Genomic DNA, 17,429 nt, shown 5'->3' on the forward strand with positions numbered 1-17,429 from the left:
AGCTCAACAGTTAAAGTAGTGTGGAACGGACTCATGAATACTCAGATCAATTAATGGAACAGGACAAAAAGATCCAAGATAAAGGGGAAATCAGAATGCAAAAAGGGTGATATCTCAAAGTAGATAGGTACAGCTGGACTTCAAAATAAATGATGATGGGTTTGGTAAGAGGTAAAATTAGATTTGTAATTCATACACTACACTAGGATAACTCCATAAAGACCAGAATTTAAATGTAAAAAATGTGGCCATTAAAGTATTAGAAGTAAAAAAACTGAAAATTTCTTTATAACCTTTAGGTGGTGGGGGGGGAAGTCTGTGACTTAAAATTCAGAAGCTATGAAAGAAAAGATTGGTAAGTCTAATTTCATAAAAGTAAAAAGTTTCTACATAGCAAATAATATTAAAAGGCAGCACCGAGAGACAAACTGGGGAAACATACTTACACTCATGTCACAGACAAAAAGTAATCTCCCTCATATATGAAGTTCCCAGAAATTGAGAAAGAAGACCAAACCCCAACAAAAAAACAAGCAATGAACATAAATATACATGCTACAGGAAAAAAAAAAATCTAAATGGTACTGAAGCCTAAGAAGACACTCAAACTCACCAATAATAGGAGAAAAGCAAACCGAAACTACAGGGAGACAGAATACTCCTTACCTACCGAACTGGCAAATCTAAAAATTTAACAACCCACTTTTGTAGCTGAAACTGAGAAATGCGATTACTCCGTCAGGTGATAAAGGCAGGACCCTGTATTATCTGTGACCAGGAATCCCCGTCCGTTCTCTCACACACACGAGTTATCCCTCATGCCATTATTGTTTATAACAGAAGACAAACAACCTAATGGTACAGAAAGGAATATTAGACAGATTTCTAGGCACAACTATTATATGAGTTTTCTATTGCTGTTGTAACAATTTACCATAAACTTGGCAGTTTAAGACACCCATTCATAACCTCCCAGTTTTGTAGGCTAGAAGTCAGACACGACTCTCACCAGGCTAAAACCAGGTATTGTCAGGGCTATGTGCCTTTCAGGAAGCTCTGGAGAATACACTTTCGTTCATATTGTTGACAAAATTCAGCTCCATGCAGTTGTAGGATGGAAGTCCTGTTTCCTTGCTGGCTGTTAGCTGGCTGTTGCTGTTCTCAGTTTCTAATAGGCCATTCACATTCCATGACTAACGGTTCCCCTTTCTCCATCTTCAAAGCTACCAACAGCGGACTGCATCCTTCTCATGCTTCCATTTTCTCTGACTTCTCTTTCTACCTATGTCTTCTTGCATCTTTCTTCAACTACATCTCTCTGACTCTTCTGACTTCCTCTTCTGATTATATTGGGCTCATCTATACAATCCAGGATAAACTTTTTATGTTAAAAACAGTGAGGTGATTAGCTATCTTAATTCCAACTGCAGTGCCTAGATTAGTGTTTGGTTGAATAACCAGGGGACAAGAACCTTAAGCAGGACTTCTTAAAGATTCTTCTGTCTACCGGAGACACAGAGTGATTTCCTAAATATATTGTTCAATGATAAACACAAGACACAAAAGAGTATTATACTATTATATAATATGCTAAATTTTGTGTGAGAAAGGATAGAAAATAAGCATATGCCTTATTTCTTATATTGGATAAAGAAACATCGGGAAAATAAATAAGAAACTAACAACAATATATACCTGTAGAGGACAAAGAAGGGAAAGGGGCAGTTAGACTTCTCAGTATACACACTTTTCAAAAGATGTTTTAATAATATAAATGTATTACCCATTAGAAAAAATACTGTTCAAAAAGAAATTATTTGTATCAGTACAGACTCAGAGATTCTTGTTTTATTAATGGATTATAATCTTTTCCTGTCCTTTATTTCAATGCTCCAAATGTCACTAATTTGTTCAGTGGGAGTCCCTTGAGGCTATAACTTAGAAGGAAAAACTCATCTTTATGGCAAAAATTCAACTAATGAATATAGAATGAACGCTGGAATTTTAAAAAACACTATTTGGCAACCATCATAGTAGTAACTGATTTAGGCAAGAATCATCAAGGGATATTAAAACTAGTGGGTGAAAGTTTGAAGGAATATAAGGATATTTACACAGTCTCAAGTTATCTTCCCAAAAGATACTCAATTACAAAGGAAAATAATAGTAAATTTGCTGTTTTTTTTTTTTTAGAAACATCCTTATGGACATCAAATGTAATGGGGCAGATAGATACCATATCTCCTAATATCAAACACTGAAAAAAAAACACAGCATCTCTTCTGTGGTATTCCATGCCCAAAATGCATAACCTGAAACTAATCATGAAGAAATATAAGACAAACTCAAACTGAGGAACAATTCTGAATAACTGGTATATGTTCCTCAACAATGTCAATGCAATGAAAACCTAAGACTGAGGAATTGTTCCAGATTAAAACAGCCTAAAAAGGCATGACAACTGAATACAACAAAGATCTTTTGCTATAAAGAGACAATATTCGTAAAATTGGTGAAATCTGAATAAATCTGGGTGAAGAAACATAGGGTTTTTTTACTTTTCCTGCAAATTTTCTGTAACTACAATTCTGTCAAAATGAAAAGGGAGCAGGGTAGAAGAGAAGGATAGGAGGGCCATGGAGAGGAGAGGAGAGGGGAAAGAAACAAAAATGAAACAAGAACTGATCTAGGTCAGTGAGAAGACAAGTAGAGAAGAGTGAGAAATAGGCTGGACAAGAGTACAGGGGAGACCATGCAGCCCTTTCAAATCACTCGTGCATTCACTCATTCAGTTAAATATTTATAGATGCTTACCATCTGTTAGGAACTGGAATAAGTATTTGCTTGTAGAAAAGAATGCTAACAATATGCATTAGAAAGAATTTATTTTAATATAGAGTTGCAAAGCTCTAGCTGGGCACATGACTGTCTATCTAAAGTTTACATATTCCAGCTTCTTTTGTATCTATGAACAGCCACATGAGTGAATATAAGTGGTGCATGGGACTTGTAGTTCATGCCTAGAGTTACGGGCTCTGCTGCCTTTTCTCTATCTCTGCTGGCTGAGATGCAGACCAAGAGACTGAGACCTGAAGCAGTGACTTTGAAAACAGGTATTGATAGCAGATGGTAGAAGTTCCAAAGTACAATGGAAACAAAAAGAAAAAAGTAACGTTTCTATAGATGAAAAGGTATCATGGAGAGGGGAGGAGGTAATGATTGAGTTGAATCCACAGAATTGAGCAAAGGCACAAAAAAGGATAGTATGCTTAAGGAAAAGTAAGTACTTTTTTTAAAAGATTTTTTTATTTGAGAGAGAGAGAGACAGAGAACGAGCAGGGAGGAGGGGCAGAGGGAGAGACAGAGAGAGAAGCAGACCCCCTGCTGAGCAGGGAGCCCAATGCGGAGCTCAATCCTAGGAACCTGAGATCATGACCTGAGCTGAAGGCAGCCCCTTAACCAAATGAGCCACCCAGGCGCCCCAAAGTAAGTACTTCTATTTAAGCTGGGAAATACACAAAAACAGCCTCCAACAAATTGCAAAAGGAATACTCAACCATCTTTAGAAATTATGCAAGAAATGTTCTGTGATCATTCAAAATCCAACTGGTAAAACTTAGGGAAGCACAACTGAATTATAGTTTAATTCAGAAATTAGTAACTATATTCATTCTATCTCAAGAAATGATATATTAACAGGATAGAGTTAATCTGCATGAAGTCTATAAAAGGAAAGCTTGGCTAGAATTGGGCTTTATTTCTGTCTAACATCGTCTAGAGGCAAATGACAGCCAGTTCACAAGAATGAATCTCCGATTTTTTTCTTCTGATGTTAATCGGTACCAATACAAATCAGAGAAAAAAATTAAAAAGGAACAAGATTTTTTTTTCGATACTTTCTCATTTATTAAGGTTCACAGGGTACTTATACATCTAAACATTTATTGTAAGTTGTCAAGAACATTTAAACTCTGAATTATTTTTCCGTAATTAAGTTTCTTTAGGCACATTGGTTTGTATTTTATAGAAAACACTTGTCTTTAGGTCACAAACAGGAAAGAGTGTAATTTGCAAATGTTATAAAGATGACTCCAAATCTCAGCTAACCTCTTTCCCAAATTGCAACTCTTAGTATTTAATGAAAACAGAGACCAAAAACAATTGCTTAAACATTATCACTGTGATTCTGGTGACTAAGAAATCCCTGAAAGAGCGGTAAGCCACGATTTCTGGAAAGCTCAGAGCACTAGCAAGGTTTCATTGTGAAGTATTTGACAGAAGGCCACAGGTTGTGTTTTCCTAAGAGGAGCTAGGAACTAAGGATGTCATTTAGTAATGCAATGGAATGGCATTGCCTAGTGCGAGTGTTGCACAGAAACTCCAGGTCACCTCTTCATCATCTATTATTTTGGATACGCTTCCACAATCATAGCATGGCCCTGCCCGCCAGCAGCACAGGCAGCCACTAAGCCGTACTGGCCTCCCTCCTTCCGCAGTCTGTTGGCAGCCGCCATGACCAACCGGCAGCCAGTAGCTCCAAACAGGTGTCCCAGGGACAGCGATCCACCCCAGTTGTTGAACTTCTCCAGAGGAGGTGACCCAACCTTGGTTTTTCTACCCATGTAGTTTTGTGCAAACCAATCAGAATCCATGGCTTTAAAATTAGCCAAAATCTGACCTGAGAATGCTTCATGAAATTCAAAAGCATCAATATCATTCATTGTTAATCCTGCCTTTTCCAGAACTTTTGGAATAGCATATGTTGGTCCAAGTAAAAGTTGATCTTTTGGATCCTGAGACACATAGACAAAATCCCTCAAATATGCCTTCGGCTTATAACCCATGGCCAGAGCTTTTTCTTCTGCCATAATCCGCATTGCAGATGCACTATCAGTCAGGAAAGAAGAATTTACAGCTGTCACCGTGCCATAGGGCTTGATGAATGCAGGTCTTAGCTTGGCCATCTGCTCCTGAGAGAAAGGACGAATGCCATTATCTTTGGTAACTGTATCTTTTCCTGGTACTTTGAAGGGTACAACATCAGAAAGGAGTCCTTCATCCTGTGCCTTCTTGGCCAGGCTATGTGAACGCAGCGCATACTCATCCTGGTCCAATCGCGAAACAGCGAAGGCAGCGGCCAGCCAGTCTGCAGAGTGGCCCATGGTCTCACTGGTGGAGAACTCAGCCACTGCAGGGAGCTCAGGTGATAGGAAATTCAATCTGAATTTCAAGATTAAAGACAATCGCTGACCCAGAGTCTTGGCCTTATTGAGCTCAATCATCATTTTCCTCATTTTCCTTGAATGACGATTAGGGACGTCAGACATTAACTCTACACCACCTGCCACGACCACATCATACTGCCCAGAAGCGATCAAGCCAATACCTGTGGTCATGGCTTCGTTGGCAGAGATGCAGGCCATGGTGACAGTGTGAGCAGGAGTCCTGTAAGAGAAGCCAGCTCCGAGGGCAGCCTCTCTAGCCACATTGCTAGTTTTCACTTCCTGTATAACTGTGCCAAAGATGATATAATCAACAACATCCTTTGGGACATTGGTCCGATGCAGCAAACCCAAAAGTGCTGCTCTAGCCAAATCATGTGGCATCAGGTCCTTATACGAAGTGCCTGACTGCAAAAACGGAATGCGAACACCATCCACCACCACGATATTCCTTATGTTGGGTTTCGCTAAGGTTTTCTTGGATTTGGTCTGGGCAGCTGGGGCAGATCGTAGCTGGGAGGAACAGCTCAGAGGTCTTAGAGATTGGAGGGCCCATTTTGATGTATTGGGAAGATTTTTAAACGTGTAAGTCAAGATGGAAGTCATTCTGAAATCTTAGCTCTGTTCTCTCGAACTCCCGCGGCTGACACGGAAGGTTTGGACTCCAAGGAACAAGATTTTAATAGTGACTATTTCTAGCAATGACTGTGTTTTATTCTTTACTATTTTCTCTATATTTCCAATGTTTCTTAATAAATATGTATTAATTTAAAAATACAAATGTAGGAGGAGTCTGAGCTCATTCTGTCCCATGTTTACAAGCAGGTATCACCCGTATCCAAATCAATAAACCAGACAGTGAACTGAGACAGGCAGAACAAACTCTACAACTAAATACAGAGAACAAGCTGCATCTGAAAGGTTAGGAAAATCAGAAAAGTAGAGGGAGGCTTCCCACAGGAGGGAAGGAGCTACATGTGCAGAGAAGGCAAAGAGATGGGTCCCGGCACCAGGTAGCTCACATGGGGAAGAATAATCCTCATAACGTTTGGCTTTAACACCCAAAGGAGCTGAATTCAATGAGTTTGGAAAAGCAATGGGACTTGGAGCCTGGAGCTTTTTTTTTCTTAAAGATTTTATTTATTTATTTGAGAGAGAGAGCACATGAGAGGGGGGAGGGTCAGAGGGAGAAGCAGACTCCCTGCAGAGCAGGGAGCCCGATGTGGGACTCGATCCAGGGACTCCAGGATCATGACCTGAGCTGAAGGCAGTTGCTTAACCAACTGAGCCACCCAGGCGCCCTGGAGCCTGGAGCTTTAAAAGTCAGCTGACTCAGCACTGGGTGACACTCAGCACTGGGAGGGCAAGTGATAGCTGGATCACTGCCCTCAAAGAGACAGCAGCTTGCATGGAGAGGCAACATAAAAATGGCAGTTTACACAATGCTGGGGGCAAACAGGAGACCCATATGTTAATTATGCTTTGGGAGCCTTTTGGGGGACTTCTTTGAAAACGAAGGAGCCTGCAATCACCATTTTTCTCCCCCCACCCCCCAGCAAAAACACAGAGCCACCTGGGGGAGGTGGGGCTGCACAGACACTTGTAGCCTTGGCCCAGGGATCAGAGGAAAAAAGTTTTCTTTAGATGTTTTTATTTATTTACTTGAGAGAGACAGAAAGAGAGAGAGAGAGACCCCGCATGAGCATGGGAAGAGGCAGAGGGAGAGGGACAAGAAGACTCTCCACTGAGCAGGGAGCCTGATGTGGGGCTCCAACCCAGGACCCTGGGATCATGACCTGAGCCGAAGGCAGACACTTAGCCATCTGAGCCACCCAGGCACCCCGCAGGGAAAATTCTGTTGAAGCTGCATGCATCCTGCCCAGCTACCAGGTGCACTGCTGCTGCCTTGCCCCACAGCAAGCAGCACTGCCCTGCCATGCACCCCCGGCCACTGTCACATACCAGGCCCAGTGAAATCTAGCCGTCACTGCACAGTCACACCCAGCCTCACGCCCCCAAGCCATCGCGGCGCGTCACGGATCCATCATAAAACTCGTAGCCCAATGCCACTTTTGCTGACAATGTGCCCTGCTCCCAAGTTCCCTGGTGGACATATCCTGTCAGAGCTGGCCTGTCTGGGTCCCACTAACACCACAGGGAGTAAGCATGGCCCACAACAGGCAGGGAGTCAGCGCAGATGACTGCACTCAAAGGAAAAGTGACCCAGACACAACAGCAAGGATACTCTCCTGAAGTGCCAGGTTCTGGTGAACAGGGGACACTGCACTGCAGGGCACTCCGGCACCTCCTCTTTGTTAAGTCACTATTTTCAAGAGCAGAAAACATAGGTGACATTCTAGACACAAAGAAAACGGACACAGAGAGGCAGACAAAATGAGGAGACAGAGAAATTTATCCCAAATGAAAGAACAGGACAATGCCATGGCCAGAGATCTAAGCAAAACAGATGTAAGTAACATGTCTGATAGAGAATTTAAAGCAATGATTATAAGGATACTCACTGGACTTGAGAAAAGAGTGGAAGACATCAGTGAGGCCCTTACCACAGAGATAAGGAACAACACAGCAGAAGTAAAGGGCTCATTAAACGAAATGAGAAACATACCTGAAAGAATGAACAGCAGAATGGAAGAAGCAGAGGACCAAATTAATGACCTAGAAAAGAGTAATGTAATCAAGCTGAACAGAGAGAGAGAGAAAAGAATTACGCAAAACGAGAACAGACTTATTCCAGGGAAATGAGTGACTCCATAAAACACAGTAACATTCGTATTACCACAATTCCAGAAGAAGAGAGAGAAAAGAGGGCAGAAAATTTATTTGAAGAAATAACAGTGGAAAACTTTACTAACCTGGGGAAGGAAAGAGATATTGAGATCCACAGGAGGCACACAGAACTCCCATCAAAATCAACAAAAGCAGACCCACACCAAACCATATTGTAATTAAATTTACAAAATATAGTGATAAAGAAAAAAATCTTAAAAGCAGCAAGAAAAGAGAAGTCAGTAACTTACAAGTGAAAACCCATAAAGCTAGCTAGCAGATTTTTCAACAGGAACTTTCTAAGACAGAAGGGAGTGGCAATGATATATTCAAAGTACTGCATGGGAAAGATCTGCAGCTAAGAATACTCTATCCAGCAAGGCTATGATTCAGAATAGAAGGAGAGATAAAGAGTTTCCCAGACAAAAAATAAAGGAGTTTGTGGCCACTAAACCAGCCCTGCAAGAAACACTGAAGGAGACACTGTGGAAAGGAGAGATCAAAAGTGACAGCATAAAGCTAAGACACACAAAAGCAGTAAAAATGAATATTTCTGTAAAAAATCAGTCAAGGAACTCACCAAAAGAAGGACACAAAATATAACATATACCTAAAACATGGGGGAGAAGAGGAGAAAAGAATGGGGTGAAACCTAGAAGACCATCTGCTTAATACAGACTACTATATGAAGACCTTATGTACAAACCTAATGGTAACCATGTATCAAAAACAACTAATAAACATGCAAAGAATAAAGAAAAAGAAATCCAAATAAATCACTAAAGAAAATCAGCAAACCATGAAAGTAAGAAAGACAAGAAAGGATCAGGGAAAATCTTCAGAAACACGCACAAAACAAGTAATAAAATGGCAATAAGTACGTGTCTATCAATAATGACTTTGTATGTAAATAGACTAAAAGCTCCAATCAAAAGACACAGGGTGTCAGAATGGATAAAAAAAACAAGACCCATCTATATGCTGCATACAACAGACTCATTTTAGACCTAAAGACACCTCCAGATTGAAAGTGAGGAGATGGACCTAAAGCATCAGAATACATATTCATATCGAGTGCACATGGAACATTCTCCAGAATAGATCACATACTGGGTCACAAATCAGGCCTCAAACAGTATAAAAAGACAGGGATCATACCATGCATATTTTCCGACCACAATGCTATGAAACTTGAAACAAGATAGTAATACAGGCCTACCTCAAGAAGCAAGAAAAGTCTCAAATACAAAACCTAACTTTACACTTAAAGGTGCCAGAAAAAGAAAAGCAAATAAAGCCTAAAGCCTAAAACCAGCAATTATTAAGATTAGAGCAGAAATAAATGATATAGAAAATAAAAAAAAAAAGAAAAGATCAACAAAACTAGGAGCTGGTTCTTTGAAAGAATTAACAAAATTGATAAACCCCTAGCCAAACTTATCAAAAAGAAAAGAGAAAGTACCCAAATAAATAAAATCACGAATGAAAGAGGAGAGATCACAACCAATACCACAGAAATACAAACAATTCTAAGAGAATGTTATGGGGGCGCCTGGGTGGCTCAGTTGGTTGAGCGTCCAACTCTAGATCTCAGCTCAGGTCTTGATCTCAAGGCCGTGAGTTCAAGCGCCACGCTGGGCTCCACACTGGGTGTGGAGCCTACTTAAAAAAAAAAAAGAAAGAAAGAATATTATGAGCAATTATATGCCAACAAATTGGGCAATCTGGAAGAAATGGATAAATTCGTAAGAAACATATAAACTACCAAAACTGACAGAGGAAAAAAATAGAAAACCTGAACAGACCCATAACCAGCAAAGAAATTGAATCAGTAGTCAAAAATCTCCAAATAAACAAGACTCCAGGGCCGGATGGCTTCCCAGGGGATTCTACTAAACATTTAAAGAAGAATTAATACCTATTCTTCTGAAGCCGTTTCAAAAAATAGAAATGGAAGTTAAAACTTCCAGTCTCGTTCTATAAGGCCATCATTACCTTGATTCTAAAACCAAAGACCCCAGTAAAAAAAAGGAAAATTACAGACAAATATCCCTGATGAACATGGATGCAAAAATTCTCAACAAGATACTAGTTAATTGAATCCAAAGGTACATTAAAAGGATTATTCACCATGATCAAGGGGGATTTATTCCTGGGCTACAGGGGGGTTCAATATCCACAAATCAGTTAACATGATACACCACATTAATAAAACAAAGGATAAGAACCATACGATACTCTCAATAGATGCAGAAAAGCATTCGCCAAATATAGCATCCTTTCTTGATTAAAAAGTAGGGATAGAAAGACCCTGAATAGAAAGCAATCCTGAAAAAGAAAAAGCAAAGCTGGAGGCATCACAATTCTGGACTTCAAGTTATTTTACAGAGCCGCAGTAATGAAAACAGTATGGTACTGGCACAAAAATAGACACATAGATCAGTGGAACTAAACAGAAAATCCAGGAAAAAAAAACGACAAATATATGGTAAATTAATCTTTGACAAAGCAGTTAAGAATATGCAATGGGAAAAGGATAGTCTCTTCAACAAACAGTGCTGGGAAAACTGGAAAGCTGCATACAAAAGAATGAAACTGAACCATTTTCTTACACCACACATAAAAACAAACTTAAAATCGATTAAACACCTAAATATGACACCCGAAACCATAAAAATTCTAGGAAAGAGAATAGTCAGTAATTTCTCTGACATCAGCCGTAGAAAAATTTTTCTAGATATGTCTTCTAAAACAAGGAAAATAAAAGCAAAAATAAACTATTGCGACTACATCAAAATAAAAAGCTTCTGCATAATAAAGGAAACAATAAACAAAACTAAAAGGCAACCTACGGAAGGAGAGAAGATATTTGTAAATGACATACCCAATAAAAGATTAGTGTGGAAAATATATGAAGAACTTATTAAAACTCAACACCAAAAAAACAAATAATCCAGTTAAAAAAATGGGTGGAAGATATGAACAGACATTTTTCCAAAGAAGAGATATAGATGGCTAACAGACACATGAAAAGGAGCTCATCATCACTGATCATCAGGGAAACAGAAATCAAAACTACAAGGAGATATTACTTCACACCAGTCAGAAGGGCTAAAATCAACAACACAGGAAACAACAGATGGTGGCGAGGATGCAGAGAGAGGGGAACCCTCTTATACTGTTGGTGGGAATGGAAACTGGTGCAGTCACTCTGGAAAACAGTATGGACGTTCCTCAAAAAGTTAAAAATAGAACTACCCTGTGATCCAGCAATTGTACTACTAGGTATTCACCTTGCACACCGATGTTATAGGAGCATTACAACCAATAGCCAAATTATGGAAAGAGCCCAAATGTCCATCTACTGATGAATGGGTAAAGAAGATGTGGTTTTTACTCAGCCATAAAAAAGAATGAAATGTTGCCATTTGCAACAATATGGATGGAGCTAGAGGGTATTATGTTAAGCAAAGTAAGTCAGAGAAAGACAAATGCAATATGATTTCACTCGTATGTTGAATTTAAGACACAAAACCAATGAGCAAAGGAAAAACAAAGAGAAAGAGGCAAACCAAGAAAAAGACTCTTAACTATAGAGAACAAACTGATGGTTAATGGAGAAGAGGGTGGTAGAGGCTGGATTAAATAGGTGATGGGGATTAAGTAGTACACTTGTGATGAGCACAGGGTATTGTATGGAAGTGTTGAGTCACTCTATTGTACACCTGAAACTAATGTAACACTGTATGTTAACTAATTGGAATTAAAATAAAAACTTAAATACACAAAAAGAATATCCTTCAAGACTTTTTAGTCATGTGTATATGGGGGTATACATGTACATATATTTGATAAAACAAAAAGTAATTTAAAAGACTTGATACATGCATAAACAGATCAATGAATAAGAATAGAAAATTCAAAATTAAATATAAATACATTCGGAATCAAGTATATTATAAAAGCGATATTTCAGTGAAAAAGAAATATATCAACAGTGTTCAGACAATTGACATGCTTTTAAAAATAAATCAGACTTTGATCCCTATCTGACCTGAGACTAAAATAGATTCCAGATGATTACTATTTTTAAAGGAAACAAATCAAACAATAGCGAAAGGCCTGGGAAAAGTAAAAGAAAATTATTGTAATAATCATATAATTATTTGTCTAAGAAAAAGAAAAACCTCAAATATAAAGAAAAGTGACAAATTTACATTTCTATAATAAACAAATCAACTATAAACAAAATAAAAAATCCCACTCAGAATATCCTGAAAAAGGAAGGAGAATATATATACATTCAAATGCTAACAAAGGCACAGAATATTTCTGGAATTAAAAAAAAAAACTGGTTGCAGTGGTTATATCTAGGAAGAAGGGCTGGAAAAGAGGCTTACTTTATAATGAATATCATTTTAAATTATGTTTATATGAATTTCTGAATTAAGAATAAAACTAGTTAAAAATTTAAGAGATTATACTGACAAAACAGAACCAGACCAAGAATAGCATTGATGATGACTGGCAACACTGCCTGTTATTAAAATATATTGTAGGGAAGGTTGCATAAACTTCCAGTTATGAAATAATTAAGTTATGAGGATATAATGTAGAATATGGTGGCTACACTTAATAATACTGTATCACATATTTGAAAGTTGCTAAGAAAGTAGATCTTAAAAGTTCTTATCAAAAGAAAAAAATTTTTTGTAACTATCTATAGTGACAGATGTTAACTGAACTTCTTGTGATCATTTCACAATATATACAAGTACTAAATGATTATGTTGTACACTTGAAACTAATGTTTCATGTCAATTATGCCTCAAATTTAAAAGTTAAATAGGGGCGCCTGGGTGGCTCAGTCAGTTAAGCATCTGACTCTTTCTTGGTTTTGGCTCAGGTCATAATCTCAGGGTCATGAGATCAAGCCCCCCCATCGGGCTCTGTGCTCAATGCAGAGTTGGCTTGAGATTCTGTCTCTCCCTCTCCCTCAGCCCCTCCTCTACTCCCACACAGGCGCAGGCATGCAGTCTCTCTCTCAAATAATCTTTTATTTATTTTTATTTTATTTATTTATTTATTTTACACAGAGAGAGAAACAGTGAGAGAGAGAGAGAGAGCACAAGCAGGGGGAGCGGCAGGCAGGGGGAGAGGGAGAAGCAGGCTCCCTGCTGGGCAAGGAGCCCGATGCGGGGCTCAATCCCAGGACCCTGGGATCATGACCCGAGCCAAAGGCAGACACTTAAGACTGAGCCACCCAGGTGCTCTTAAATAAATCTTTTAAAAGAAAAAGTTAAATAAAGTGCCTGGCAGTGGAGTGTTAGTAGTCATTTTTGCCTTAATAAATTAATCAAATAACAAACTAAATAAAAAAAATTCACCTCACAGTTCGTCCCAGTCTCATAATATGGCCTTGTTCTGTGATGCTTCAATTATTCCCAGATACTAACATTTTATCTCACAGATATTCCTCTATTCATAAAATTGTAAATCACACACATGCGTATTATTTTCTTCTATTGGAACTCCCCAATATTAAAGTTGTTTTTATGAAGTTATTTTATACTGAATGGATCAAAAGTACAAAATAGAATCAACAAAAGGTAAGTTTTTCCTTACCTCTGGATTCTGACTAGTTCCTCTTTGTAGAAAATAATCCTTGATATTAGTTTCTTATGTCTAATTCAGATAGTTTGTGTTTATGAGCACAGATATGGAAATGCTTTTTGTTTTTTAAAAATATACAAATGGTGGCTTTCTATATAGTGATTATTAGCTCCTTAACAAAACACCTTGGAGAATGGCTTCTTTTACTTTAGTGTTAAAGCAGCATCCTATTTCATAAGTGTATCTAGTTTATATAACCCTTTCCTTATAAACTTACGTTGTTTTCAGTCTCTCCCTATTACAAACCCCTCTTCAATAAAAAAAACTTGTACATCGCAGCATGAACAAGTGTGATATATCTAAATTCCTACATGTGTAATTGCTGGGTCAACATTTTTTGTTTTTAAATATTTCTAAAACTAAATACATGATTGTTAAAGCACCTTCTCCAAGAAGGTTATGCAAATGACCCTCCAATTCACAATACTGAGAAAAATCTGTATTTATATATCCTTCCAAATTAGGTAACTAATTCATTTTCAGTTTTGCCCACTGATGAACAAAATAGGAAATCACTGTTCATTTTAATTTGACTAACAAGTATAAACATTTATTTGTCAATTTAAGATTTCTATGATTTATCATAGTCCCTGAAATAAAATAATTGTTGAATAAACGAACTGTCCTTACTGTCTTTTTTTTTGAATGTCAGATGCTTTGCTCATTTTTATCCTGAGGTATTGTTCTTTTCTGTATAGACATGAAAAAGACTATTCTTGCAAGGCTTAAAGTGTATAAAGTGCCTAAGCACTACCTGTTAATAACAGGCCCTCTACCTTCTCTACCCCTTCCTTAGTATATAATCTCGTTTAACCTTCACCAAAATCCTCAGTGGTGGGTGACATTATTCCTATTTTATACATGAGTACATTGAAACTCAGAGACTAAGCTGTCTAAGGTTACTCAATTGGAAAATCCTCCTTCAGAGAACAAAAGTAAGCCACGCTAAGGACTTAAACACAAGCATATGTCCTTTTGTTACGCTGTGCTTCACTGCATTTCACAGACTGAAGGTGTGTGGCAACCCTGAATTGAACAAGTCTGTCAGCACCATTTTTCCAACAGCATTTGCTCACTTTGTGTCTCTCTGTCATACTTTGGTAATTCTGACAATATTTCAAGGCTTCATTATTATTATATTTGTTAGGGTGATCTGTGATTAGTGATCTCTGATGTTACTATTGGTAATTGTTTTGGGGCACCACAAACTGCACCCATCTAAGAGCGCAAAGGTAATCAATAAATGGGTGTGTGTCCTGACTGCTCCACTGACTAGTCATTCTCCTGTTTCTCTCCCACTCCTAAGGCCTCCCTATTCCTTGAGACACAATAATATTGAAACTGGCTGATTAACAGCCCTAAGTGTTCACATGAAAGGAAGAGTCACACATCTCTCGTTTTATTTTTTTTTTACATGTCTCTCACTTCAAATCAAAAGCCAGAAATGATTAAACTTAGTGAGGAAGGCATGTCAAAAGCTGAAACAGGCTGAAAGCTAGGCCTCCTGCACCAAACAGTTAGCTAAATTGTGAATGCAAAGGAAAAATTCTTGAAGGAAACTAAAAGCGCTTTTCCAGTGAACATGTGAATGATAAAAGAGCAAAACAGCTTTATTGCTATTATGGAGAAAGTTTCAGTGGTCTGGATAGAAGATCAGACCAGCCATAACATTCCCTTAAGCTAAAACCTAATCCAGAACATGGCCCTAACTCTCTTGAATTCTATGAAGGCTGAGAGAGGTGAGGAAGCTGCAGAAGAAAAGTTTGACACTAGCAGAGGGTGGTTCATGAGGTTTAAGAAAGGAAGCCATCTCCATAACATAAAGGTGCAAAGTAAAGCAGAAAGGGCTGATGTAGGAGGATCATTTGCTTCCAGATTGACTGCAGGTAAATAAAATTGCAGGTAAGTGAAACAGTGGAGAACGGGGACTACTATACTCTTTCCCCTTGGCTAGATACTATCTAAGCTACTACTCCTTTTGTCAAGAATGAGCAAAAATGTCTTTTCTTTTGTAAAGCTTTCCTTCATTTTCCCTTTCCATAATTCAAGAGACTTTGTACTATTTTCTACTAATGACTTTTTAAATGCCTACCCTCACTGGCAAATTATGAGCTCCTATAGGGTTTAAGTCATCCTTGTAATTACAGAGAGTATTATAAAGTATACAATAGAGATACATAATACAATAGAAAAGAACATAAACAATGGTAAAATATGCTGGAATGCCTTTGGGAATGTCTTTTGAATTAGAAGTAGTTACATACGTAAAATCTTAAATAGTCCTAATATTTTTTTTTTTTTAGAAAGGAGGGAAAGTTAAAAAGCTCCTATGTCTGAAAAGAGATCATATTTATACCTTTCATGAGTAAACATTTTCACGTTTCTGCCATTTTAGGAAGCCACCACTGATAACAAGTCATAGATTTCAAGATATGTCTGCCACTGTAAATTTTTGTAAAGACGTAAATGATAACCCCGTAGGCATCTGGTAAATATTCCTTAAATATATCCACAGAAATACTGTAAAATGTACTTCACACTGCTAAAAATTACTTCTCGTTAACATAAGAAATAGATTTTAACTTACTAAATCTGTTTCTTTTTTTCTTCTTTTCTTTCTTTCTGTTTTTGGTACCTGATGGGAGAGAAATACAGAAACTGTGATATAACAAAGACAAACATGCTTTCTTCTTTGCAAATGCTGAGATTTTTGCTCCACAGGTAATAGTGTAAGCAGCTTTTTATTGTTCAAAAGAAAATGTGCAGTTCTAGCAAGCAAATGTAAGAAAATTTTTAAATTCAGTGAAACATAATATTCATAAAAGTAACAGAATAAAAGGTAGATACTTTAGGGATTCTTATCTTTTTAAACATCATTTCTGTTCAGAAGCCACTCCATATTAATTTAAATGATTATTTTATTTTAGTCATTAACTGAATGATTACTAACTTTTAAGACTGCACTTTCCATATTTTGGCTCTAAAATACTCTCCATCCCAAAACTAAATATGAAAAGGTATCACTTGTGACACAGAAGGCTCTTTTATACATGACATTTCCTAATAACCACTGTATAGAACAATCCAAACCTAACCTTTAAGATTATAAACAAAGTCAGTATATGCTTACTAAAAATCTCTGTATAACCTAGACCTAGAACAGAAGAACTTTCAAGGATTAATTTATATCTGACTACTTCAAAAGTTAGTTAACATGGCTTGTAAATTTAAACACATATAAACTAGAATAACTGAAAATAGGACTCAATCAATAAAAAGGATTAATAGTATTCCTGATACCTAATAATTAGATACCTAATTATTTCAGCTGGGGTACTGAAAGGAAACATGTAACACATAACTTTGTCTTCTGTAATATGGATTTTATAATAGTTATTTAATAGGGCTGAAGCAAGAATTAAATAAAATATGCAACATCTAGCATAATTCCTGGCACTCAATAAATAAATATTATTACTGTTATACAGATTTCCAGAAGCACACATTTTCCTAAAACCTAACTCAAGAAGAAATATAATTTGTGGTTCCTTACAGAAAAGGCCATCAAATGATACAATGAATTACATCTTTAACCACAGTTTTTCAAAAGGAAATTCATGTAGTGACCTCTATCAAAGTAGAGGGTATAATGTTGAGGAAACAATGTTATACTTTAACTCAGCAAAGACTTATTAATTGCAGAGGGTTTAGATAATACGGTCTGATAAACTTGTAAGATAATTTGAA

General features: G+C 37.5%; 2 protein-coding genes across 12 annotated transcripts in view; both read right to left on the minus strand.

The window, feature by feature from the left end:
• The window catches only part of MYO9A (myosin IXA), a 347,057-nt gene that overhangs the window by 64,727 nt on the left and 264,901 nt on the right, over positions 1-17,429 (minus strand). For all 11 annotated transcript variants that reach the window (XM_027572325.2, XM_027572329.1, XM_027572328.1 and 8 more), the window contains one exon: positions 16,270-16,317. In XM_027572325.2, the coding sequence (XP_027428126.1) occupies positions 16,270-16,317 (48 nt within the window). The remainder of the gene's footprint in view (positions 1-16,269; positions 16,318-17,429) is intronic.
• On the minus strand, positions 3,993-5,883 carry LOC113910313 (trifunctional enzyme subunit beta, mitochondrial-like). The gene has a single exon (XM_035728243.1). It carries the CDS (start codon positions 5,826-5,828, stop codon positions 4,404-4,406), a length of 1,425 nt encoding a protein of 474 aa, XP_035584136.1. The 5' UTR covers positions 5,829-5,883; the 3' UTR covers positions 3,993-4,403.

Source organism: Zalophus californianus, chromosome 6, assembly GCF_009762305.2.
Source record: "Zalophus californianus isolate mZalCal1 chromosome 6, mZalCal1.pri.v2, whole genome shotgun sequence".
NCBI lineage: Eukaryota > Metazoa > Chordata > Mammalia > Carnivora > Otariidae > Zalophus > Zalophus californianus.

What these genes read in the sequence shown, in the direction of transcription:
- LOC113910313 (XM_035728243.1), bottom strand. Translation starts at nt 5,828, where the DNA reads ATGACTTCCATCTTGACTTACACGTTTAAAAATCTTCCCAATACATCA.